We start from the raw sequence: 21,006 nt of genomic DNA, 5'->3' as shown, positions 1-21,006 counted from the left end.
CAATTGCGTGCACTTGGCAAAGTCCAAAAGTTTGGAAAATGGGTTCCTCATGAGTTGACCGACAACAACCGTAATCAAAGAGTCACAATTTGCAGTTTGCTCCTCTCTTGTCAAAACCGTTTGCCGTTTTTAGAGCAAATTGTTACCGGAGATGAAGAATGGGTGCTGTATGTTAATCTGAAAAGGTGGCCTCCATAGTTGGACAAAAATGAGGCTCTGCAGCCCACGCCAAAACCTGACTTGCATGCGAAAAAAGTGATGTTGTGTGTTTGGTGGAATTTTAAAGGAATTCTTCATTATGAACTTCTACCATCTAACCAAACCATTACAAGTGCAGTGTATAGTGCCCAATTGGAAAGGTTAGCCCAAGCTTTAAGGGGCTGCCAGCATGATGTTTTTTATTTTTACATTTTTTAAAATTAAATTATTATCTGTGTACATAGTTTAACATTGCCCCCCTTCCATACATACCCTCCCTCCTCAGAGTTTTGTGTCCATTGGTTGTACTTTTTATATGCATGTCAGCATGATGTTTTCATGCTCATTGCATAATGCCATTATTTTTCCCTAACAGCAATTATGCAACCTGTTTTAATCCAGATGAATAGATAAGTGTGCCCTGATAATTTAGCAAACTACTGAATTATACTGAAAATCTGTAAACTGAGAAAAAACAGCTGCTGAATTAAACATACCTATTGACTCATCTTCGATATAGAATTACATGACAATAATAAGACTCTCATTTATATTTTCCCTCTATTCTATAGCTCATATAACCAGGTTTTTATAACATTCCTCATTGACATAAGTATAACAAAAGACATGTTAACAAAATGAGCAACATTTATATTTAACTTACATCTTCTATGTCCTTGTCTAGAACCACAATCCTTAGAGGGGTGGTCAAATTTACACTGTCAGAAATAGTCGATCCCACGGGGGCAGATTCTAGGATGTAGCCTTGATAACTGGGCATCGTGAAATACGGGCTCTGATTGTTTTCATCCAGTATTTCTATGTGCAGACTGGCAAAGGCAGGGAGCGGATGGCCATTGTCCTGCTCAGCCTGGAAAAGAATAAAAACAGGTTTAAAAATTTTAAGTTATAAGGTCCTTCTGAGTGTCACTTTTTATATCATATATGGGGAATCGCTTTTGAACTGCTATCAGTATGGAAAGAAAAAATGCTTTAAAAATAAGAGGGACTTAGAAAACATAAATGAGGAAATGGTTTCATCAAATTTTTTGGTCTTTTGTCTTCAAAAGCAGTGTATATTTAAAAAAAATAATAACTATAAGCATTGCAATAAGTTATTGCAGATTCTCACAAGATAGTGTTAGGAGATAACTACTTACATGCACTTAGACATAAAATTGAGAAGTGAAGATATTTCAATAAATTGCTGATGAAATATTTAAGTATAAGACAAAAATGATTCATTACTCAAAAATATACTTATTTTTATCTCTTCCATGTCTTCTCATTCCACACTAATGATTAAGTTCCCAAATAATTCATAATTCTATATAAAATTAATATATTTAGGCCTTATTTGAGCTCTAAAAAGGATCACAAAGGAAACAGAGATAACTTCAATAAAATATTTTAATAACTGTATAATTTCAATTATATTTAACTAGAAATGTTATTCAAGTTAAATTAATATTTATGTATTAGAAATATATTTTATTGTATTTTTTTCTGTTTAGTTTTTTTTAAATGATGACAATTTGTATTTCAAATAAATTTTCCTAGGAAATCTCCATATAGTCATGTTTTGAGTGGGAAATACCAACCTTTGTTATTCTTTTAAAAAATGTATATTACTATACAGCAATCCAAAGTTTTTGGTTTTTTTTTAGGGAAGATTTCATTACAATTGCCTTCAAACTTTAGAAGAAATCACTGCAATAATTCAATAGTATGCAAATTTACTGAAATAGATTCAAAGTATTTTTCATAAACTTTTATTGCTGTTTTCTCAATTTTTGCAATAGCTGTATTTTGAAATCGACTCAATTTAAAAGTTAAATCCTTTATCCTTTATATTAAATCCTGGAGTGCTTTCCTAAGTGACATTTTGGTCAAAGAAGTTTATAAGTAGCACAGAAAGATAGCTTTGAAAATCCAATCCAGAGCCAAGAGCAAGGTCTCCAGAAGATAATTTTGCACTTTCTTTTCATTGCATTTTAGCTTTTTCATCACTCAAGAGGGTAGGTAACAATCATAGTGGTGTTTGAAAGTACTGGTGACTTTGTACAAAGAAAAATCACATTACCATTTCACATTATATATTGAAGATATACTTTGCAACATAAATTTATGCATATAATAATTTGACATTACGGTAATTATTAAATCCATTGTGAAATAGTGTGATATAAAGCATTGCAAAAAAAAGGTTGATTTGTAGTATTTTGATAACTCCATTTCAATATATTAGATTTCCATTTTAAGGTTATATAGTTTATTCATTTAAATTTTCACTTGGCAGCAGATTGCCAAGTGGTCCACGACACAAAAAGTTTACGAGATCTGCACTAAGGACAACCATACCGAAATAATGTGTAGTCTTTTCTAGAATCATTCAATCTTCACACATAACCCTATTGCTCCTGACCACATACATATGGATATGCTCTTTCTATATCCAGTGGCTGTGATTAATGTGTGCATGGGAGCTCTTTTGGGAGTGCCCTCTGTGACATACAACAGGCCTTTGAACACAGCTAATAGGACAAGAGATAGAGTCTATGCCTAGAAAACATCCCTTTTACAGTAAAGAAATTAATCAGTCCATAAAAAAGGATCAGTTCATATGCAGATCCTTCAGGACAGGACATTTTTTTTTCTCTATTTCTTTATTTTGTTTCTAGTCTACAAGCCATTATCTCATATCCTGGATATATGAATACTGCTATGGAAAATAACAGAATTTATCACTCGTCCCCTTCACTCAATAAACACACACACAAACACAATGTGTGAATGGTGAGGGGAAAGCAGAAAATGTTCTATAACATGAAAGAGGCTTATATTTTTACAGTCAGCTCATACTAGTATGGTTTTTTGTTTTGTTTTATTTTTACAGTCAGCTCATGTGTTCTTAATTTTTACTGCCAGCTGCGAAGCCAAAACAAAAACAATAACAACAAACAAACCATATATTATTTACATGATGAGTACAAGTAAGTCAATAAAACAGGAATAAAAATTCAAATTAGGTCTATGAAAATAATCTAATTCCCCTTATTTTTAAAACCACCATAATGAAAGCTCTGTTTGTTACTGCCCTAACTCAGTGGTCAGCAAACCGCTGACCTCTTGAGTGTGGCTCTTCCATAAAATACCATGGCCTGGGTGAGTCTATTTTGAAGAAGTGGTATTAGAAGAAATTTAAGTTTAAAAAATTTGGCTCTCAAAAGCTATTTCAATTGTTGTACTGTTGATATTTGGCTCTAATTGACTAATGAGTTTGCCGATCTGGCCTAACGTTAGTTTGTTGTTAATATGACTAATATTTTTGGTTTCCTTTTACATGATTTGTCCTATGTTAGGTGTTTCAGCAGTGCTCATGAGATGTCTGTCTGCAAAGTCCACAGTCTTAATTCACCCCTATGTCCTTTTGCCTCTCTAAATGTGAAAACACACTGTTGTTATGATGGAGAAGCTAACAGTGGGTTTTATGGTCAAGGCCCCACCGTCTGTAAGTAAGTGAAAGGCACGGGCCCAGGCACAGGTGTCCTGAGTCATGACACCTAAACAGGGAGATTCTCCACACATTTCTCCAGTTTAGAGAATATAAATGAATATCCAAATGTAAGACGATGGGCGAGATTAGTAGTAGGAAAAATATTAATCACATAGATACTCCAGATTGAATTAGAGTTTAAATGTGGCGCTTAGAACAAGTTAATACCATTATACGTTGCTCTTTAATGGCTCCATGCATCAAATCTTTCATGCAATACTCCTCTTCTATGTAATGTAAATAGGAATTCATAAAAATCTAAGTTAATTTGTTCTGCTGTAACCACGAGTGTGTGAGGTGAGTTTAAAAAAACAGGTCAAGTGAAGCGAGGTGGTATTTAAAAAAAATAATTTCATCCTATAACATTATTTATGTCTATAAAGCCTGCAGTTACAAATTAAATAGATTTAAAAGCCAGCTTTTGTTTGGAGAAGTTCTGGGCATGAGTCCCATTTTCAGTAAAATAAGACCAAAGTGAAACTTAAGCCAAACAAGCAGAAGAATAAAAATTACACTACATGGTTCCTGTGGAGGGAAAACATTGAAAGAGACAAACCACTCCGTTTTCAATATTAAAACAAGTGATAATAATAATCTCTTAGCTCCAGAGGACAGAATAACTTCTTTTTTTTCCTGCTGGCTTGGCAAGCAATTTAAACTTCACAATATCTAATATGAGGTCTGTCAAGTAGATATAATAATTAGGGTGGGAGGAAACGAGACAGATCGAGATATTTAAGTAAATTCTAGGAGAAAAAGAAAGAAATCACTTTTTCCTAGAAAGTCAGAGTTTTATTTATTGTGCATCTATGTGCCTACATTTTTCATCTCATGTTGTCTATTCTCCTGCTCCACAATTTTTCCTAAGTCAACTTCAGTCAGGCTATCGCCCCCACCACTCAAACATGGCTGTTTTTTTTTTTTTTTTTTTCCCATTTCTCCACTATATTTATGTATGAATATTTAGTTAGTTCAATATTCATCACTTATATTATTATTCTCATGTAAATTTTATTTATAACTGGGCAATATAGTATGATTTTATTTTATTTATTTATTTATTTTAATAAATTTTTATTGTTCATATTATTACAAATGTTCCTTCCCCCCCCCCCCTTATCACTCAGAATCAAAGGTCAGATAAAGAGCTTCACTAATAAAAAAAAAAAAAGCTAAAGGAGCTCATCAACAATAAACCAGAATTATATGAATTGCTGAAGGGGGTTCTTTCAGAAGAGAAAGTAAATAAAGATAAAAATTATGAACAACAAATACGTAACTATCAACAAGTGAATCTAAAAACCAAGGAAATTTAAAAACATGGCTGTTCTTGTCAAAATCACCAGTGATTCCTACATTGCTGAAGCAACATTTACTTCCAAACCTTATCTTACTTGCCCTGCATATAAACCTTGATTCAGTAGGCTTTTAGGACAACATTTTCTCTTGCTTTTCTTTCTACATTATTATGTTTTTCTTTTCATTTTCAAGTGGTGGATTTTAATCTTTCTTACCCAATCCTTAAAGTCAGGTTCTGGCAGTCTTCTCTTCTCAGGGCCTTAAAAATGTTAGTAACACAACTTTCAATTTATACCTCCAGCCTGAACTTCTCCTCTGAACTCCAAAATCTATATCCAACTGAGAACATAGCATCTCTGCTTAGATATCGAAGGAACATTTCAAATAGAAGCTCTGTGAAAATGCAGTTCTCCTCTTCCCCCTCACAAACCTGCACCTCAGTCTTCCCACTCGATAGCAGCTCTATTCTTTCACACTTGCTCAAGCCAGGAACCTGGAGGTCACCTGCACTCCTTGCTTCTTTTCAAACCTCCCGTGTAACCAAGAAAAACTCTTTATTGATGATAACTTTGAAATATATGTGGGATTTCACTACTCACCTCTTCCGCCGTCACCATCTTGACCTCACCTATTATCATTTTCACCTGGATCATTTTAATTTACCTGTAGCCTGCTCCCTGATTGCATTTGATTACGCAGTAGCCAGGTTATTTTACTTATTTCATTAAAACCCTTCAATAATGTCAAACTCTTCTCAGGCCCTAGGGCTCTTATCTATTACTTCTTTTATCATATGACTCTTCACACTCAATACTCTGTGTCCTTTTCCTGGACACCACATCCCTTGCTATCAGTAAAGCTTTCCACATACAAAGGAAGAAATGTCTCAAGGTTGCCTTTCCTAGCTAATAGCAGGCTGCTTATCTGACTCTGAAATAGTGGCAGGTCTACCCAGCTACCCAGGGTTCATGCAGATCCCCCAATTCTTTGTTTGCAATTCAAAATTGAACTCTGAAATAGAAATAAAATATTTGGTTTAGAGATTTTGACTGAGTGGCTAAATTTTCACTTCCATTTTGTCTATTTTTTTTAATTGATTTCAGAGAAAGGAAGGAAGAGGGAGAGAGAGAGAAACATCAATGGTGAAATAATCATTTGTTGGCTGCCTCCTGCACGTCCCCCACTGGGGATCAAGCCCGAAACCCACAGATGTGCCCCTGACGAGAATCAAACCCAGGACCCTTTAGTCTGCAGATCAATGCGCTACCCACTGAGCAAAACCAGCCAAGGCCAATTTATCTTTCTGATTAGAAATCACACCCACTTAACATTTTCCCTAAACACTTTAGATTTTTACAATATATTTAGTTAAGCTTTCTACCAATTTATTTAGCATACTGCACTGACATTATGATTAGTTTACAAATTTCAAACAGCCAGGCATTCAGACGTTTGCCTTGGATTCAAATGGGAATTGCTTGGACTTTTACTTAAAAGCAAATGTTCATAAAAGTCCAAACATTTCCTTGAACAAAGACGACACATTGTTATGAAGTTCTTTCACTAGCAGAAAATATGTGGCTGTGGGACATATAACCTCCTAGTTATTTCCAATAAAACAAAACCATAAACAACAAACAAACAAAAACAGTGGAGACTGCATAAGACTCTTAAGAGTCTGATTTAAAAACATAATACTTAATTCAGTTACTTAAAATATTTTAAAAAACAGACAAGAATAATCTATAGAGTTAGAACCCTGTATGGAATTCTTGGGTGTGTGTGAGCAGTCATGACTGGGAGAGAGTGATGGGACATCAGGGATATTTATAATACATATTTTTCCTATATCTGGGTGCTTTACTTACCTAGGTGTATAATTTTCTGTCTATAACTAACATTTCAATAAAAATGTTACAAAACATTGCCATATACTTGCTCTCCCAAAATGTGCAGAGAGGGTAACCCCCTCTCTCTATCACCCCAGTCAACTAATGAACTAGTTGATAGCCACTAGATTGCAGTAAACTAGTCAATTGGTTATAGCCTCTCTAATGCAGATGGTACAACTTAATAAAGGCTGGTCTAGGAAGTGACTTGAAAACCCAATGTTACTGAAATATTTAAGCATTACCGATGCTCGCCTCTTCAAATATATCTATTCATTAAAGGCAGACTCCAAAAGTAGACTCGGTCATTTGTATGCTTCCCACTAAGTGTTTCTCAAACCCATGGTTTCCAAAGCCCTTCTTGTCCGATGTCTTCGTATCATCTGAGGCCATTGTTAAAGTGAATTCCTGAGGCTCAATCAGGCATTTGTTTATTTGTCTGTTTCCTTGATTATTTAAAATTTACCCGGCCTTACCACGTTTCCAAAAGAGGTTTATATATGGTTTGCTCACACGTGAGTGCCCTGAAAAAACACGGGGGTCTCTTGATTCAGTGGGTGCAGCTCTGCAATCTGCCTTTCACAAACAAGCGCTCACATGATCCTGACATTGACATGTCCAATCAGTAGCCTTTCAGGAATCAAACTGGGTCTGGCCTTCAGAGGCTCTCACTGGGGCCTGAAGGAAACTGTTCCCCTAAAAATAGCCGGCTCTGCTCTAGTCTGAGTTCAAGTAATTGTTACTGTCTTTCAACTTTATGTTCCACATTTCAACTGGACCTGCAAGGTGGAATGAAAGTGCAGGACCTCACGTGTCTAAAGGAGCTCTTGGTAGGATGCTGGTCAGTTCACTAATGCTCTGCAAAGATTTGGGGATCAAAGGTCCAATAACTGGCGAAAGCTTATATTTATTTTCTATGAACATACAATTTTCTTTAGGGAGGTCTTAGGGAGAGATGGCTGTGGGAAGTGTGTGTTTGCTGGATCAAAGATCATATTAATATTATTGATTAATTAATAATTATAAATAAGTGTTTTCCTTATTTCTTGACTTTACTTATTTAAACTTTAATACTCTAAACATTAAAGAATATATAGTTTGACAGATAGCTTATTTATGACAGTTACAAAAATTATGAGAATTTATAAACTACACAATAATTTATCAGATAAAATACAACAAATTGTTATGTGTATCATATAACTGAGTTGTTTATAATGCCACAAATACAGCAAAAAAGTACTTTTTTAGTTGGAAAGAAATACACTTTCTGCTTGACAAAAAAGAAAAAAATATTGTCACTAGACAAAATATAGACAACACACTTCCAAAAAAGATTTATGATAACAAAATAATATCAACATACTTCCCACGTAGAGAATATTTTAATAAAGTGAAGTATATTTTACTTTCATTTGTAAGAATATGCCCATTCTGTTTATAAATCATTGCAAAAAAAGCATGAATCCTTGAAGCTCCAATATACCTTTAAATAACAAAAATATTTTTCTTTTCTTAGAGCAGTAACTGGCACTAACATGATTAACACAATTTTGAATGATTTAAAAAATAAAAACTCAATCAATTTGGAGAAAACCACAAATTCAAAAACTGTCTAATCACACATACATCCAGTCTATTTAGCTAATGTTCTAAACATGAGAATCATCTTGGCTATAAATGGCAAGGCAGGCCAGAGACAAAATTATGGTAATGACAAAATAGTAACTTTTTTTTTTTTTTTTTCTGGAATGCTCCCAATCATGTTTTATTCCCTTTATTTTGCCTCGCCTTTCGGCTCCCCATCTAGCAAATGCCTATCCTGGGTTGATCCCAATCTTATAGAGTTTTCTCAACTAGGGGAAAACCCACTCAAGCATCTTATGTGAATTGCCCAGCTGGAATAGCTCATCCTGGAATATTATAATATAAATAAATCATCATATAAAAAAAATAGTTTTAAGCAGGTTATTTTTCAGGGCATGGAAGATAGAGTTTAATGTATCTCCTTGTACCCTGCTGTTCTTGAGAAAAATAATAGTGACTAGCCCTATTTAGCTTGAAAGCTTCTAGATATGCCCTTCTAATTTTAGTATTCTGTGCAACAAGAAGAAGCTTATGAAGAAAGATTACTTGGCAAGACTCATGTAGGAGGGCTAAGATAGAGTACGTGCATGAAGGGGTGTGCTATGGGGAGATAGGGCAAGGGCTGCTCTGAGCTGTCCATTTGAACATTGTGCAATACTGGTAGTTGGATTTGATGTTGCACTCTTACAATGACCTTTGCAGACAGGAAGGCTTTGGCAAAATCAAAGTACTGTGATGAGAACGAATATATTGCTATTCTTCTTTCAAGCAGTTGCAGGTCACCTTGTGAGGAAGGAAAGAGTGTAAGTAAAATATTACCTCTGTGTGTCTTCTGTCAGCTTGCATTTTGGACAGTCACTGTATTCACTGGCTATGTTTTCTTTCTGTTCTGACCAACCCAGCTAGGTGAGTAACAGCTTAAGACAAGAGGACACCAAACCTTCTTTTTTACTAATTCCCATAATGGCCTAACAGACAATGAATTCAACCTAGTACTTAAAATCTGTAGTAGACAACCAGGATGAAATAAAAGAATACAGGATTCTTTCTGAGGAAACAAAAATAATGTTTTATGTGGCCATCTAACAAATGTTAAATAAATAGAACATAAAATTAAAATAAAAGATGGACATTTAGCAAACATATCAGATCTTTCGATAGATATCCAAAAGTGTGATTCATTTAGAAATCTAGAGGAGGGTTGCTGTTTCATTACTAATAAGACCTAATGCTTGACATTTCTATGGGGTAATTTTCTCTAAAATGTAGAGGAGTTTCTCTCTTCCTCACCTTAGAGTCCTTGTTATTGGACAATGGAAGTGAGCTTATTCTTTACTGTCCTGCTGAACTAAGATGTACGGTACATGTGTGCTTCATTCTTTCAACAGGAATCCACAGGGCATAACTAGAGGAGCTCCAGGATCATGAAAGTATCATCTGCAGTGGTTCTCAACCTTTCTAATGCCGCGACCCTTTAATACAGTTCCTCATGTTGTAGTGACCCCCAACCATAAAATCATTTTCCTTGCTACTTTATAACTGTAATTTTGCTACTATTGAGAACCCTGCCAGCTGCAGTAGAGCCTAACACCAAGAGAAAACACAGATATTTACATTATGATTCATTAACAGTAGCAAAATTACAGTTATGAAGTAGCAACAAAAATAATTTTATGGCTGGGGGTCACCACAACATGAGGAACTGCATTAAAGGATTGCGGCATTAAAAAGGTTGAGAACCACTGATATACCGCGTTTGCCTTGCTTCCTGTGCCTGGTCAACATCAGCTCTGATGTTTTTTCTCCTCCTAATCCTGGCTCACTGAAAGCTCCTATTCAATCTCTCCCCAACGGAATATTCTATGCCTTTCTTTTCTCCCCTTTATTTCTTTCATTCTTGATGCACTGTCAATACACTACAGCAGAAAGAATCATAACTTACACTTCACAATATTAACAGAGTCAATGAGCATTGATAGGACTTTCATTTTCATGGGAGAGGCCATCCTTTTTATTTTAGAAAAGATGACCGATGATCTGTGACCTGTCACTCTGTCTGTCTGTCCCTGACACATGTGGTCAGTTAATTGATCAAGTGCGCTGTTGGAAATTCACCTAGGGGGCAAATTGTAAAGAGACTTGAAGACAATATGCAGCAGCATGATCTGTTTTTGTTTGTTTTAGCAATACTCAGTAAGCAATATGGTTAGGGTGCAAGGAAAGTGGACTTATGTTTGTGAGATGGTGGCCATGAGGATGAGAATTAGAGAACTGCTGTGAGTTGGGAAGACATTTGAGAATGAATTCCAGAGGCATCCAGACAGGATTTGAAAATTGACTGGATGGGGACAAATACATAAGAGGCACTGAAAGCTCTAAGCTTGGGTGAGTGGCTGATTATAATATTATTAATGGAAAGAAAGAAGCTTAAGGTTTTAAAAGGATGTATGTAATTTACTACATTCTTAATTTGACACAATCATGTAACACTAAGAAGAGTTATACAGCCAGTAATAGGAAATAGGAATGCAGGATTCAAAAGGGAAGTAGGCCTGAAAGCATAATTTCCATATTTGTGATTTCCTCGAGAATAGAGCTTTCATACATTTATGTCTCCTCAACACCAAGCAAAATGTCAGGCACCTAATAAGCAATCAGAAAGGATTTGGCAAACTGAAACTAGCAAATGCCAAGTGCCTTCCTTAAAATTTTTCCCCATTGTGTCTTTGTGAGGTAAAGTATAATTGAGATCATTATTCAAATAGAAGCTAAATGCTTTCCAGTGGCACTGGAGATTCACGTATGTGGTCAGGGGTTGCAGTAGCTGTTCTCTTAGGCCTCAATCATTCTCTGATGCTGCTGTCCTTTGACTCCCAAATTACTAAAGCCAAATAACATGTCAGAAAAACCTGCACATCAGCACTAACTTATAAGCTCAATTCTGTGGCTCATTTTGTGTGCCAAAAATATATCTTTTCTTTAGAAGAAAGGATATTCTATTAACATACACTCATACATGGCTTTAAGCTGTGCTTTAATAAAGGTTGGGCACTTTTTCCAGAGTTTGAATCTGTGAAGTTAAATGCATATTTATTGGGACTAGAGACACAGGTGAAATTTAAAAGATTTCCTGTCCCAGAGAGGAAACCATTACAGCATATACTGTCTATACATACAGGTAGGAATGTGAGCCACAATGTAAATAAAAATATTACAATCCTCCCTCTTATAAAAGTCAGAAGAAAATATCAGGCTAATTCAAGCTCAGAGCCATCATAGGGACATGCAGAATGCAAGGAGGGGCTTCCCACCAGTGGCCATGCCATCCCAGAAATGTCCTCTCAGCATCTAAAGCCTCAATGAAGCATCAGTGTGAATGAGACTTTGGAGAAAGGAAGGACTGATTCAGGAAGAGGGACACCATCTGTAAAAACCAGGGGCTTAGAAAGAGCATGGTGGGTTTTGGGCACTGCAAGTGGTCTCGTTTGATAGCTTATGCTTAACATGCCCATGAAGTGGAAGGAAAAGAAGCTTAAGGTTAGCCTGACGGAGTAGGCCAATGAGTCACACCAGACAAATCAGAGAGACCATGATACAATGATGATTTTAATATCATTGTGACCCTTACGGTTATTTATTAGAGTGATGTAGATTAAAAACACAATTATGTGTGAACAGAACAGCAGTGAATTATTAATAATTTATCTATTTAATCTTTGTATTAGATGCCCGAGTATTGACTAATAACATTCTTTAAAGAAATGATGTAATTATGATAATGGAGGTGAATTTTCTGGGCTTTGTTATCTATACTTCATGCACAAACTAATTGATTATCAACTAGAGTCTAAAATGGGACTTCATACTTTTATATCATATATATTTTTGTTTTGTTTTATAAATATAATGATCACATAACATTTCATTCAAACTGGGGCATTTTTTGAGAGTAAAAGAGGTATTCTGAATAATTCTACAAGAACAAAAGGAATACATTTGAACTGTACTGGGCAAATCAGATGTAAAATTCTTATTTAAAATATGTATTTAATTTAAAAGTATGATTAAGTGATTATTATTATTTAAATTTTGGAATAGATTTGATCTGGAACATTTTTTCCTCTTTTAACTGACACGTGTTAATCCTTTAATAATCTAGAGTTGGAGAACTACTCCCTTTTGTTCGTTTAGGTTCACCTTTACACTTTATTTGTCAGAATACTGAATAAATCACTTGAAGAAAGATAAAATGAAGATGATAAATCTTTAATTCATGACATTCACCAGGGGTTAAATGAACATAGAGCTTTTCAAAGAAGAATTCTTCTTCAAAGTCTAAAAGATATTTCATTTTACCTTATTTTACCTTAGCTTCCAATATAGAAATTGGGATCAAACCCAATAAAAACGTTGATGGCCAGTGAAAAAGGAAACATTATGGAAATAAGGACAAGGGAAGAAGGTAACAGTCTTATTGAGGAAGAGAACTCCCAGATTGTAGCAAGTCAATGGATCCCTACACAAAACCACAGTGTAAAGCTATTATTCACCCAGGTGCCACATTATGATTCTTATAGATTGAGACCTTTGCTCAGTATCCTCTTAAATACACACACACAAAAACAATAAATTTAACATAATAGTGTCTGGAAGAACTTCCATTAAAAACATAAAGTATTATTTATAAAAATACCTGCATTTTATTCTAATTGGTTTTTATTTCTAATAATTGATAGGCTTTACTATAGCCAATACACTTGGGTACCCGCCTTTGATAATAAAGGAAAATAATGGATTTCAGGTTTTAAATGAGGGAGTTTGGAAACAGTGCTTTGTCTAGTTTCCTAATTCTCGTAGAAAGCTGCAGCACAGGGAGGGCTACAGGCAGATAGACAGTAGATAATGGATACACATTTTTTAGTTTTCTACAGTCCTGTGATTTAAAAAAATGTGGTCAATACAAAAAGATGAACTATCTCATGCATGACCATTATACATCAGAGGTAAAATGATTCTTTTTTTGTTAAATGACTCCTAAACCCCTATTGAATTAAATCCAAGGAAATTGCAATGGCACAGAAGGCTTTCCCTGTGGTCTGGCTCTATACCTCATTTCCCTGTTAACTGCTTGTAGCCAGCTACATTATGCCTCCAAGCTTTTACTTCTACTCTTCCTTATGTTCAAACATATTTCCTACCTTCTATTCATTGGCCAAACACAGCAAAATTTAGCTTGGGGTAATTTCCAGAAAAATCTTTCCCAAGTCCGTCTTCAGATTCATTTAAATGTACTTATTCTCTGCTTCATCAGCCCTTATGTATCTTTCTGTTAGCAGTTTATATGTTTGCTATATTTGATTTATTGGATTCTGTTATGCTTTTCTTTCTAGACTATATTTTTTTAAGGACAAAGGACCACAGAGTAAGCAAAAGATCTGGTATGTAAAAGATAATAAGGTCCTAACAAAATATGTTCAAATTAGGTATTAAATGAAATGCGTGTCTAAATATAATTGTTGTTGTTTCACTGACAGGTAGTTAAGCCAGGCAATTATTTCTTAGCAACTGCGTCTTGGTGAAGTAAAAAAAAGTACAGTGTTCACTTAGATAAACCTAAATTTGAATCTAAATTCTGCTGCTTCTTTTTTTTTTTATAATATATTTTATTGATTTTTTACAGAGAGAAAGGGAGAGAGCTAGAGAGCTAGAAACATTGATGAGAGAGAAACATCGACCAGCTGCCTTTTGCACACCCCCCACTAGGGATGTGCCCGCAAACAATGTACATGCTCTTGACTGGAATAGAACCGGGGACCCTTCAGTCTGCAGACTGACGCTCTACCACTGAGCCAAACTGGTTTTGGCATAAATTCTGCTGTTTCTTAATGATGTACTCTGAGCCAAACACTTACCCTCTCTGACCTTTAGTTTCCACATGTGCACTGATTAATATACTGTTAAGGATATGACCACAATTCAATGAAAAAACATACATAAAACACTTTGTCCCATGTACATACTCAGTAAGCTTCCTTATAGTACTTCCTTCTCCTTTACCAATTTAAAATTTAAAAAGTCCATACGGCTGCATATCTGTCATGTTTTTTATGTGTAGATAAGGAAAAGCTATATAACACACAGTAGACTTACTCATTTCATTTCTTATGTCTGTTTTATTACTTAGAATGGCCTTCTCCCAGCCCGAATCTTCACTGACCCACTCAAATGTTACATTCTAAATGAAACCTATCAGAATTAATTGATAGATCATCTGCCTGTTAACAGTACCTTTCAAATGATTTTATCATGAAAAATGAAATATTATTATGCCAAAATTATAATTCCAAATTGATATCCCTCACTTGAAAAATTTTACAGTCTAGGATCATCTATCAGAATTTTAAATAGTGATATACATTAAAATAATTTCTAGACATCATTGATATTTCTATTTTTCTCTCCTTTTTCCTTCCTCTCTGAAATCAATAAGAATATATATTTAAAATAATATTTTAATAAAATAAAATATTAATCCATGCACATTTAAAATATATTCATTAGTTAAGTTTCACAAATAAAAATTAACTCCTTTAAGTAAAAAAGTTAAAGATGTAATAAAGGGCAGCATGTAGACTCATATACATTTGACCAGAGCATTTATTCCATATAAAAATATTCAGTATTTAAACGCATTGTAATATAAAAAGTTATCTTAAGGAAAAGCAACAATGGATTAAAACTGCTGCACTTTGCTGTTTAAATAAAACATTGGTGAACTGCTGTCCAAATTCATTTGAACTTTTATAACATTAAAGTGTCTGCAGTAGCCTCTACAGGTTTTTTCTATTAGCAATTTATAAACACAAGGAAATAAGAAATTAATTTACCTTAATAACCAAATCAAATTTCTGGTGAAAGTCTCTGTTTACTGGCTCCAAGAGGGTAAGCTCTGCAGTCCTGGGATGCATATGGAAAAACCGTGGGTAATCCTCAGGAGTCCCTGAAAGACAGTGAGGTTTCAGCACATAATTGAGAACAATAAGTAATATGTTTATCTGCTATATCTATTTCCCTTCATTAATGGAGGAACAAAATCATGATTTCATTAGTAAATTAAGTTTCAAAATTATGCAGTCTAGGGAAAGCAGATGCAAATGTGATATATAATTAATTAGTTTATGAGCAAGAGGATGAAAAATATGTTATGTTTGGCTGATTTTCGAAATACCCTTTATTAAGAGGGCTCTTTAATTATTTGAAACTTCATCCCATAAAAAGAGACATTAAGTGTATAGAGAGAGCAAATTTTGAATTCTAAAATTGTATTTTAATGGTGCATAAATCTTAATTATAGATTGCATGGTCTTTCAACATATCTTATAACAAACAATGACTGGTAATTTGTACCAAATATCAAGATGCTTGGAAATTAAAATCAGCATATTATGTTCCAGTGGGCCAAATATTTTTAAAGATAAGAATCAAACTAACTACATCAATTATATACAAAATATTTTAGTTCAGCCAGCATGGCTCAGTGATTGTCAACCTGTGAACCAGGAGGTCACAGAATCCATGTCAGGACACATGCAAAGGTGGGGAAGGGGGTTGGATCCCTAGTTGGGAAAGGCATGCAGGAAGCAGCCAATTAATGACTCTCTCTCCTCATTTGATGTTTCTATTTCTCTCTTCCTCTCCCTTCCTCTTTGAAATCAATAAAAATATATTTAAAAAATACTTTAAATACTACATGACATATTTTCATTATACCTTTAATGTCTAAAGATATTTCTTCAATGCAGATATGTTAATGAGTTGAAATTCATTTCTTTTTACAGAAATGTCCTTCAATTGTATCATCTACCTTTGTATACTGCAACATGATTATAATACTAGAGGCCTGGTGCATGAAATTTGTGCAGGGGGGTGTCCCTCAGCCAAGCCTGCACCCTCTCCAATCTGGGATCCCTTTCACAATTCAGGACTGCTGGCTCCCAACCAGTTGCCTACTTGCCTGACTGATTGCCCTAACTGCTTCTGCCTGCCAGCCTGATCATTGCCTAACCACTTCCCTGCCAGCCTGTTCAATGCCTAACTGCTCCCTTGCCAGCTCAATTGTCCCCAACTGCCCTTCCTTGCTGGCCATCTTGTGGCAGCCATCTTTGACCACATGGGGATGGCCATCTTGTGTGTTGGAATGATGGTCAATTTGCATATTACCTCTATTATATAGGATAGGATTTTTCCCAACTTGAAGAAAAAAGTAAACATTAAATCATATAACTGGAGAGTATATGAATTTGGCCAAACAATAATAAGAATAAAATAACATAGCTTCCAATTATTAAAGCCTACTCTGTGCTATATGCTTTATATAAGTAATCACTAATAACTTTGTGAATCCTTTTCATTTACAGGGTAGGACTAGGGAGTTTAGAGATATTAAATAACTTGTCCAAAGTCAAAGAGACAATGTAATATAGAACTTGCATTCAATCCAGTTTGCCAGAATCCGAACATATGCAGAAATGAGTTAATTGCTACTAGTCCTTGGCTTCAACTCTGAGATAAGAAGAGAAATTCTACTTTGTTTTAACTCTGAGATAAGAAATTCTGAGACAAACCAAAACAGAAGAAAAAAAAAATATGCCAGTAAAATAGACTTGAAAATTTAGAATCAGTAAAAATTGCACATGAAAATTTAGCATATGATAATAGAGTCACTTTAAACAGTAGAAAACATTTAATGAGTACTTTCATCTAATCGGAGAGCCATACAGAAAATGACAAAAATCACATCCATTCTTCATACACAATACTAGAGTAAACTCTTGGTGGAGAAGGTATTCATGCATAATGAACAATGAAACAATACAAGTGCTAGTAATAGATAAAAACATGAAGTCTATTCTCAAGTAAGAGTGGGCTTATCTTTTCTAAGTATGACTCAAAATAGAAAAGCAGTAAGTGAAGAGATAATTTTGATAACATTACCAAATTACATGGTAAGACAAAATAAACAAAATAAAGCCACAGGTGACCAAGTAGGGGAAATTATTGTAATTTACATCAGAGGCAAAGGTTTATATCCCTAACTTATTAAGATTCACAAATTAGTAAAGAAAAATATTAATAATACATAAAACAGACTTGAGATAGACAATGAGCAGATAGATTAAGCCAAATGACTCTTGACCATAAATCAAGATGTTCATATATATATATATATATATATATATATATATATATATATATATACATGAAATTAAAACCACGCTGAAATTCCATTTTTGCTGTTAGATTAGCAATGTTCCATGCTGGATACTACATTCTATTGGTGAGTCTTTGAGAAAATGTGAACTTTTAGACATTTCTGGTGTTGGTAAAAGGGTATAACAAACCCTAGGATGGAGAACTAGCCTAATCTATGAAAATCACAATAGTATTAAAGGATTCTAGAAAGATGGCAGTGCAGGAAGGATCAGGGATTCTTCTCTTTACTTAGACAACAATTACATTGGTAGAATCAGACTGATGCAGCTGTTTTGGAACTCTGAAGTCTATTAAAGTCTTGAAACTTCCTGAGGAAAGATTGGACAGTAAATTGCAATTAATTTCTGTCAATTACAGTTCTGAGACAGTAGCCAGCCCCCATCCCTCAGCCACTAGGCAGGAAACTGTACACATGTTCCAGAAGCAGCTTGCACCAGGCTTGTGGGTAAGAGGCCCTGGAAAAAGGACCCTGCCTTCCACGTAGCAGAGAACTTACACCAAGGTGAGTGCTTGCTGCTTCTGCTCACAGAAGTGCAGGAAGCCATTGTTGTTGCACCTCTTGGTGCAAGTCCCTACTGCTAAACTAAAATAAATTCCAAGATATTTATTCCAGAATCTTTTCCCCCCTTTTATTTTTTTCTCATTTCCCCCCCTTTGGAAGTCAGGCATTAAAGACTAGGACATTCAAAAGCAACAGTATATGAGGGATGGGTGGATAAGAAAGTCACTGAGTATTGATTCCAATTATTATAGGCTGTTGTTGTTCCTTGTGATTAAGCCCCTATCCCAGTGGTCGGCAAACTCATTAGTCAATAGAGCAGCAAACTGACCACTGGGATAGGGGCTTAATCACAAGGAACAACAGTTTGCCGGCCATGGCCTAGAAAAAGGCCATAAAATACTTGAGAATATTAGAGAATTCCTTAAATTTACATCTGTAAAGCTTAGGTTTGCAATAAAAAATAAATAAACAAAAGTGACATTAAACAGCAAAACCTGGGGAAATTAGAGACTCTGATTTTTTTAGTGTTATCACATTATCAGGTTCAAATGTGCAATCTTCAATAACAATGAAAAATACAAGAAGCACAAGGAAAGAAAAGTACTGCCCATTCAAGGAACAAATAAATTAATAGAAACGGCTCCTAAAAAATATCTGAAAAATGACCTACTAGAGAAATACTTTAAACCAACTGTTTTAAAGTTACTCAGAGAACTAAAGGAAATGTAGAGAAAGTCAAGAAAATGATATGTGAAAACAATGGAAATATCAATAGAAAGAAAACGTACAAAGAAATTATAAAGCAATTCTGGAATTGAAAAGTATAATAATTGAAATAAAAAATTAACCAGAGAAGTTCAAAGATAGATTTAAGCAGGTAAAAAAAACAAATAAATAAAATAAATGACCTTAAAGATAGGGCAATGGCAATTATTGTGTCTGAGCAATAGAAAGAAAGAAAGAAAGAAAGAAAGAAAGAAAGAAAGAAAGAAAGAAAGGAAGAAAGAAAGATTGAACAGAAGTCAACAGTGTCCAATCTGATAGTGGGAAAGGCCACAAGATAAGACAGAACCATTGTTGTTTATTATTCACCTTACTAATTAAAATAAGAATTTTTTTTACAGACTCTGTGGAACAGGAAGATGAAATAAGGCTGTAAATAGATAAAGTACCTCGATAGGAGGTCAGAGCAGATTTACTAGGGTGAATGACTGCTCTCCCCACATTGCCAACATTATTGGATTAAGTGCTCATATGATTCAACCCTGTATTTGCTTAAATTGGCTCAAGTAGTGACAAGTGGCCTCAGAGCCATTGTGTCAGGTTTCAAATAGGCCTGTAGAATATTATCAAGTAAACTAACATATACCTTGTTGTTGGAATCCCAGGAGGAGAAGCAAGAAAGGGTCAAAAAGACTATTTGAAGAAATAATGGCTGAAATTTTCACAGGTTTGATGAGAGACATAAATATAAATATTTAAGAAGCTCAATGAATTCTATATATGATGACTTCAAAGAGACTTACACCAAACATTATAATCAAACTCAATGGAGAGACAAAAAGAGAATATTGAAAGCAACTAGAGAAAAGTGACTCATCACATACCAGGATAATTTTTTTATCAGAAAATTTGGAGGTCCTAAGACAGTGAATCAATATATTTAAAGTGCTAAAAAAAACTATTAAAAATAATCCTATATCTAGCAAAACTGTCTTTCAAAAATATCAGAGAAATTAAGACACTCCAGATAAACAAAAGGAAGTTCATTAGGACTAGGCCTACCCTTCAAGAAATGCTCAAGGGTTTCCTTCAGATTGAAATGACAGGAACTTGAAACAGTAGAAAGAAATAAAGAACATGATAAAGATACACACATGGGCAATTGTAAAAGCCAGTATTATAGTAACAACTACAGGCCCGGTGCACAAAATTCATGCATGTGGGGTGGGGAAGGTCCTCTCAGCCCAGCTTGTACTCTCTCACAATCTGGGACATCCCTCTAGCAAAACAGGACTGCTGCCTCCTAACCAATTGCCTGCCTGATCACCCCTAACCAATCTGCCTGCCAGCCTGATCACCCCTAACCAACTAACTCTGCCTGACTGCCTTATCACCCAACTGATTGCCTGCCAGTCTGATCACCCCTAACCACTTGCCTGCCTGCCTGATCACCTTAACTGCCCCTGCCTGACTGCCTGATTGCCCCTAACTCCTCTGATCTGCATGCCTGGCTGATCACCCCTAACTGCTTGCCTGCCTGCCTGCCTGATTACCCCTAACTGCCTCTGCCTTGGCCCCCACTACCATGGCTTCATCTGGAAGGGTATCTGGAATGACGTCTGGAAGGTCCTTAGGCTGTCTGGTCTAATTAGCATATTATGCTTTTATTATTATAGATGCCTTGCCATGTCACTTTGTGTTTTCTACATAATTTAATATCTAATGAATTGAAAATAATTATTAGTGTATGTTTTCAGGCACACAATGTATAAATATATAATTTTGTTACATCAACTGAAAAGAGTAGAGATTGTATTTAAGGATTCAATATTTTTAATTTTGTATATTACTAAGATTAAATTAGTGTAAATTCAAATTAGAGTGTTATAATTTTAGGATGCTATTGTAATCTCTATGAAAAAGACAAAGAAAATAGTTATAGGATATATGCAAAAGGAAATAAGAAATGAATTGACACA

At 34.9% G+C, this 21,006-nt stretch overlaps 1 protein-coding gene across 2 annotated transcripts in view; it reads right to left on the bottom strand.

Annotated features, from left to right (window-relative positions):
• Positions 1-21,006, bottom strand: part of PCDH15 (protocadherin related 15) — a 613,865-nt gene that overhangs the window by 259,921 nt on the left and 332,938 nt on the right. For both annotated transcript variants that reach the window (XM_045581870.1, XM_045581869.1), the window contains exons 10-11: positions 15,417-15,529; positions 863-1,069 (exon numbers count right to left, since the gene is read on the bottom strand). In XM_045581870.1, coding sequence (XP_045437826.1) covers positions 863-1,069; positions 15,417-15,529 — 320 coding nt within the window. The remainder of the gene's footprint in view (positions 1-862; positions 1,070-15,416; positions 15,530-21,006) is intronic.

Source organism: Pipistrellus kuhlii, unplaced genomic scaffold (genome assembly GCF_014108245.1).
Source record: "Pipistrellus kuhlii isolate mPipKuh1 unplaced genomic scaffold, mPipKuh1.p scaffold_m20_p_15, whole genome shotgun sequence".
Classification (NCBI taxonomy): Eukaryota; Metazoa; Chordata; class Mammalia; order Chiroptera; family Vespertilionidae; genus Pipistrellus; species Pipistrellus kuhlii.
The sequence above is the reverse complement of the archived record's forward strand: the minus strand, read 5'-3'. Positions and strand labels throughout refer to the sequence as shown.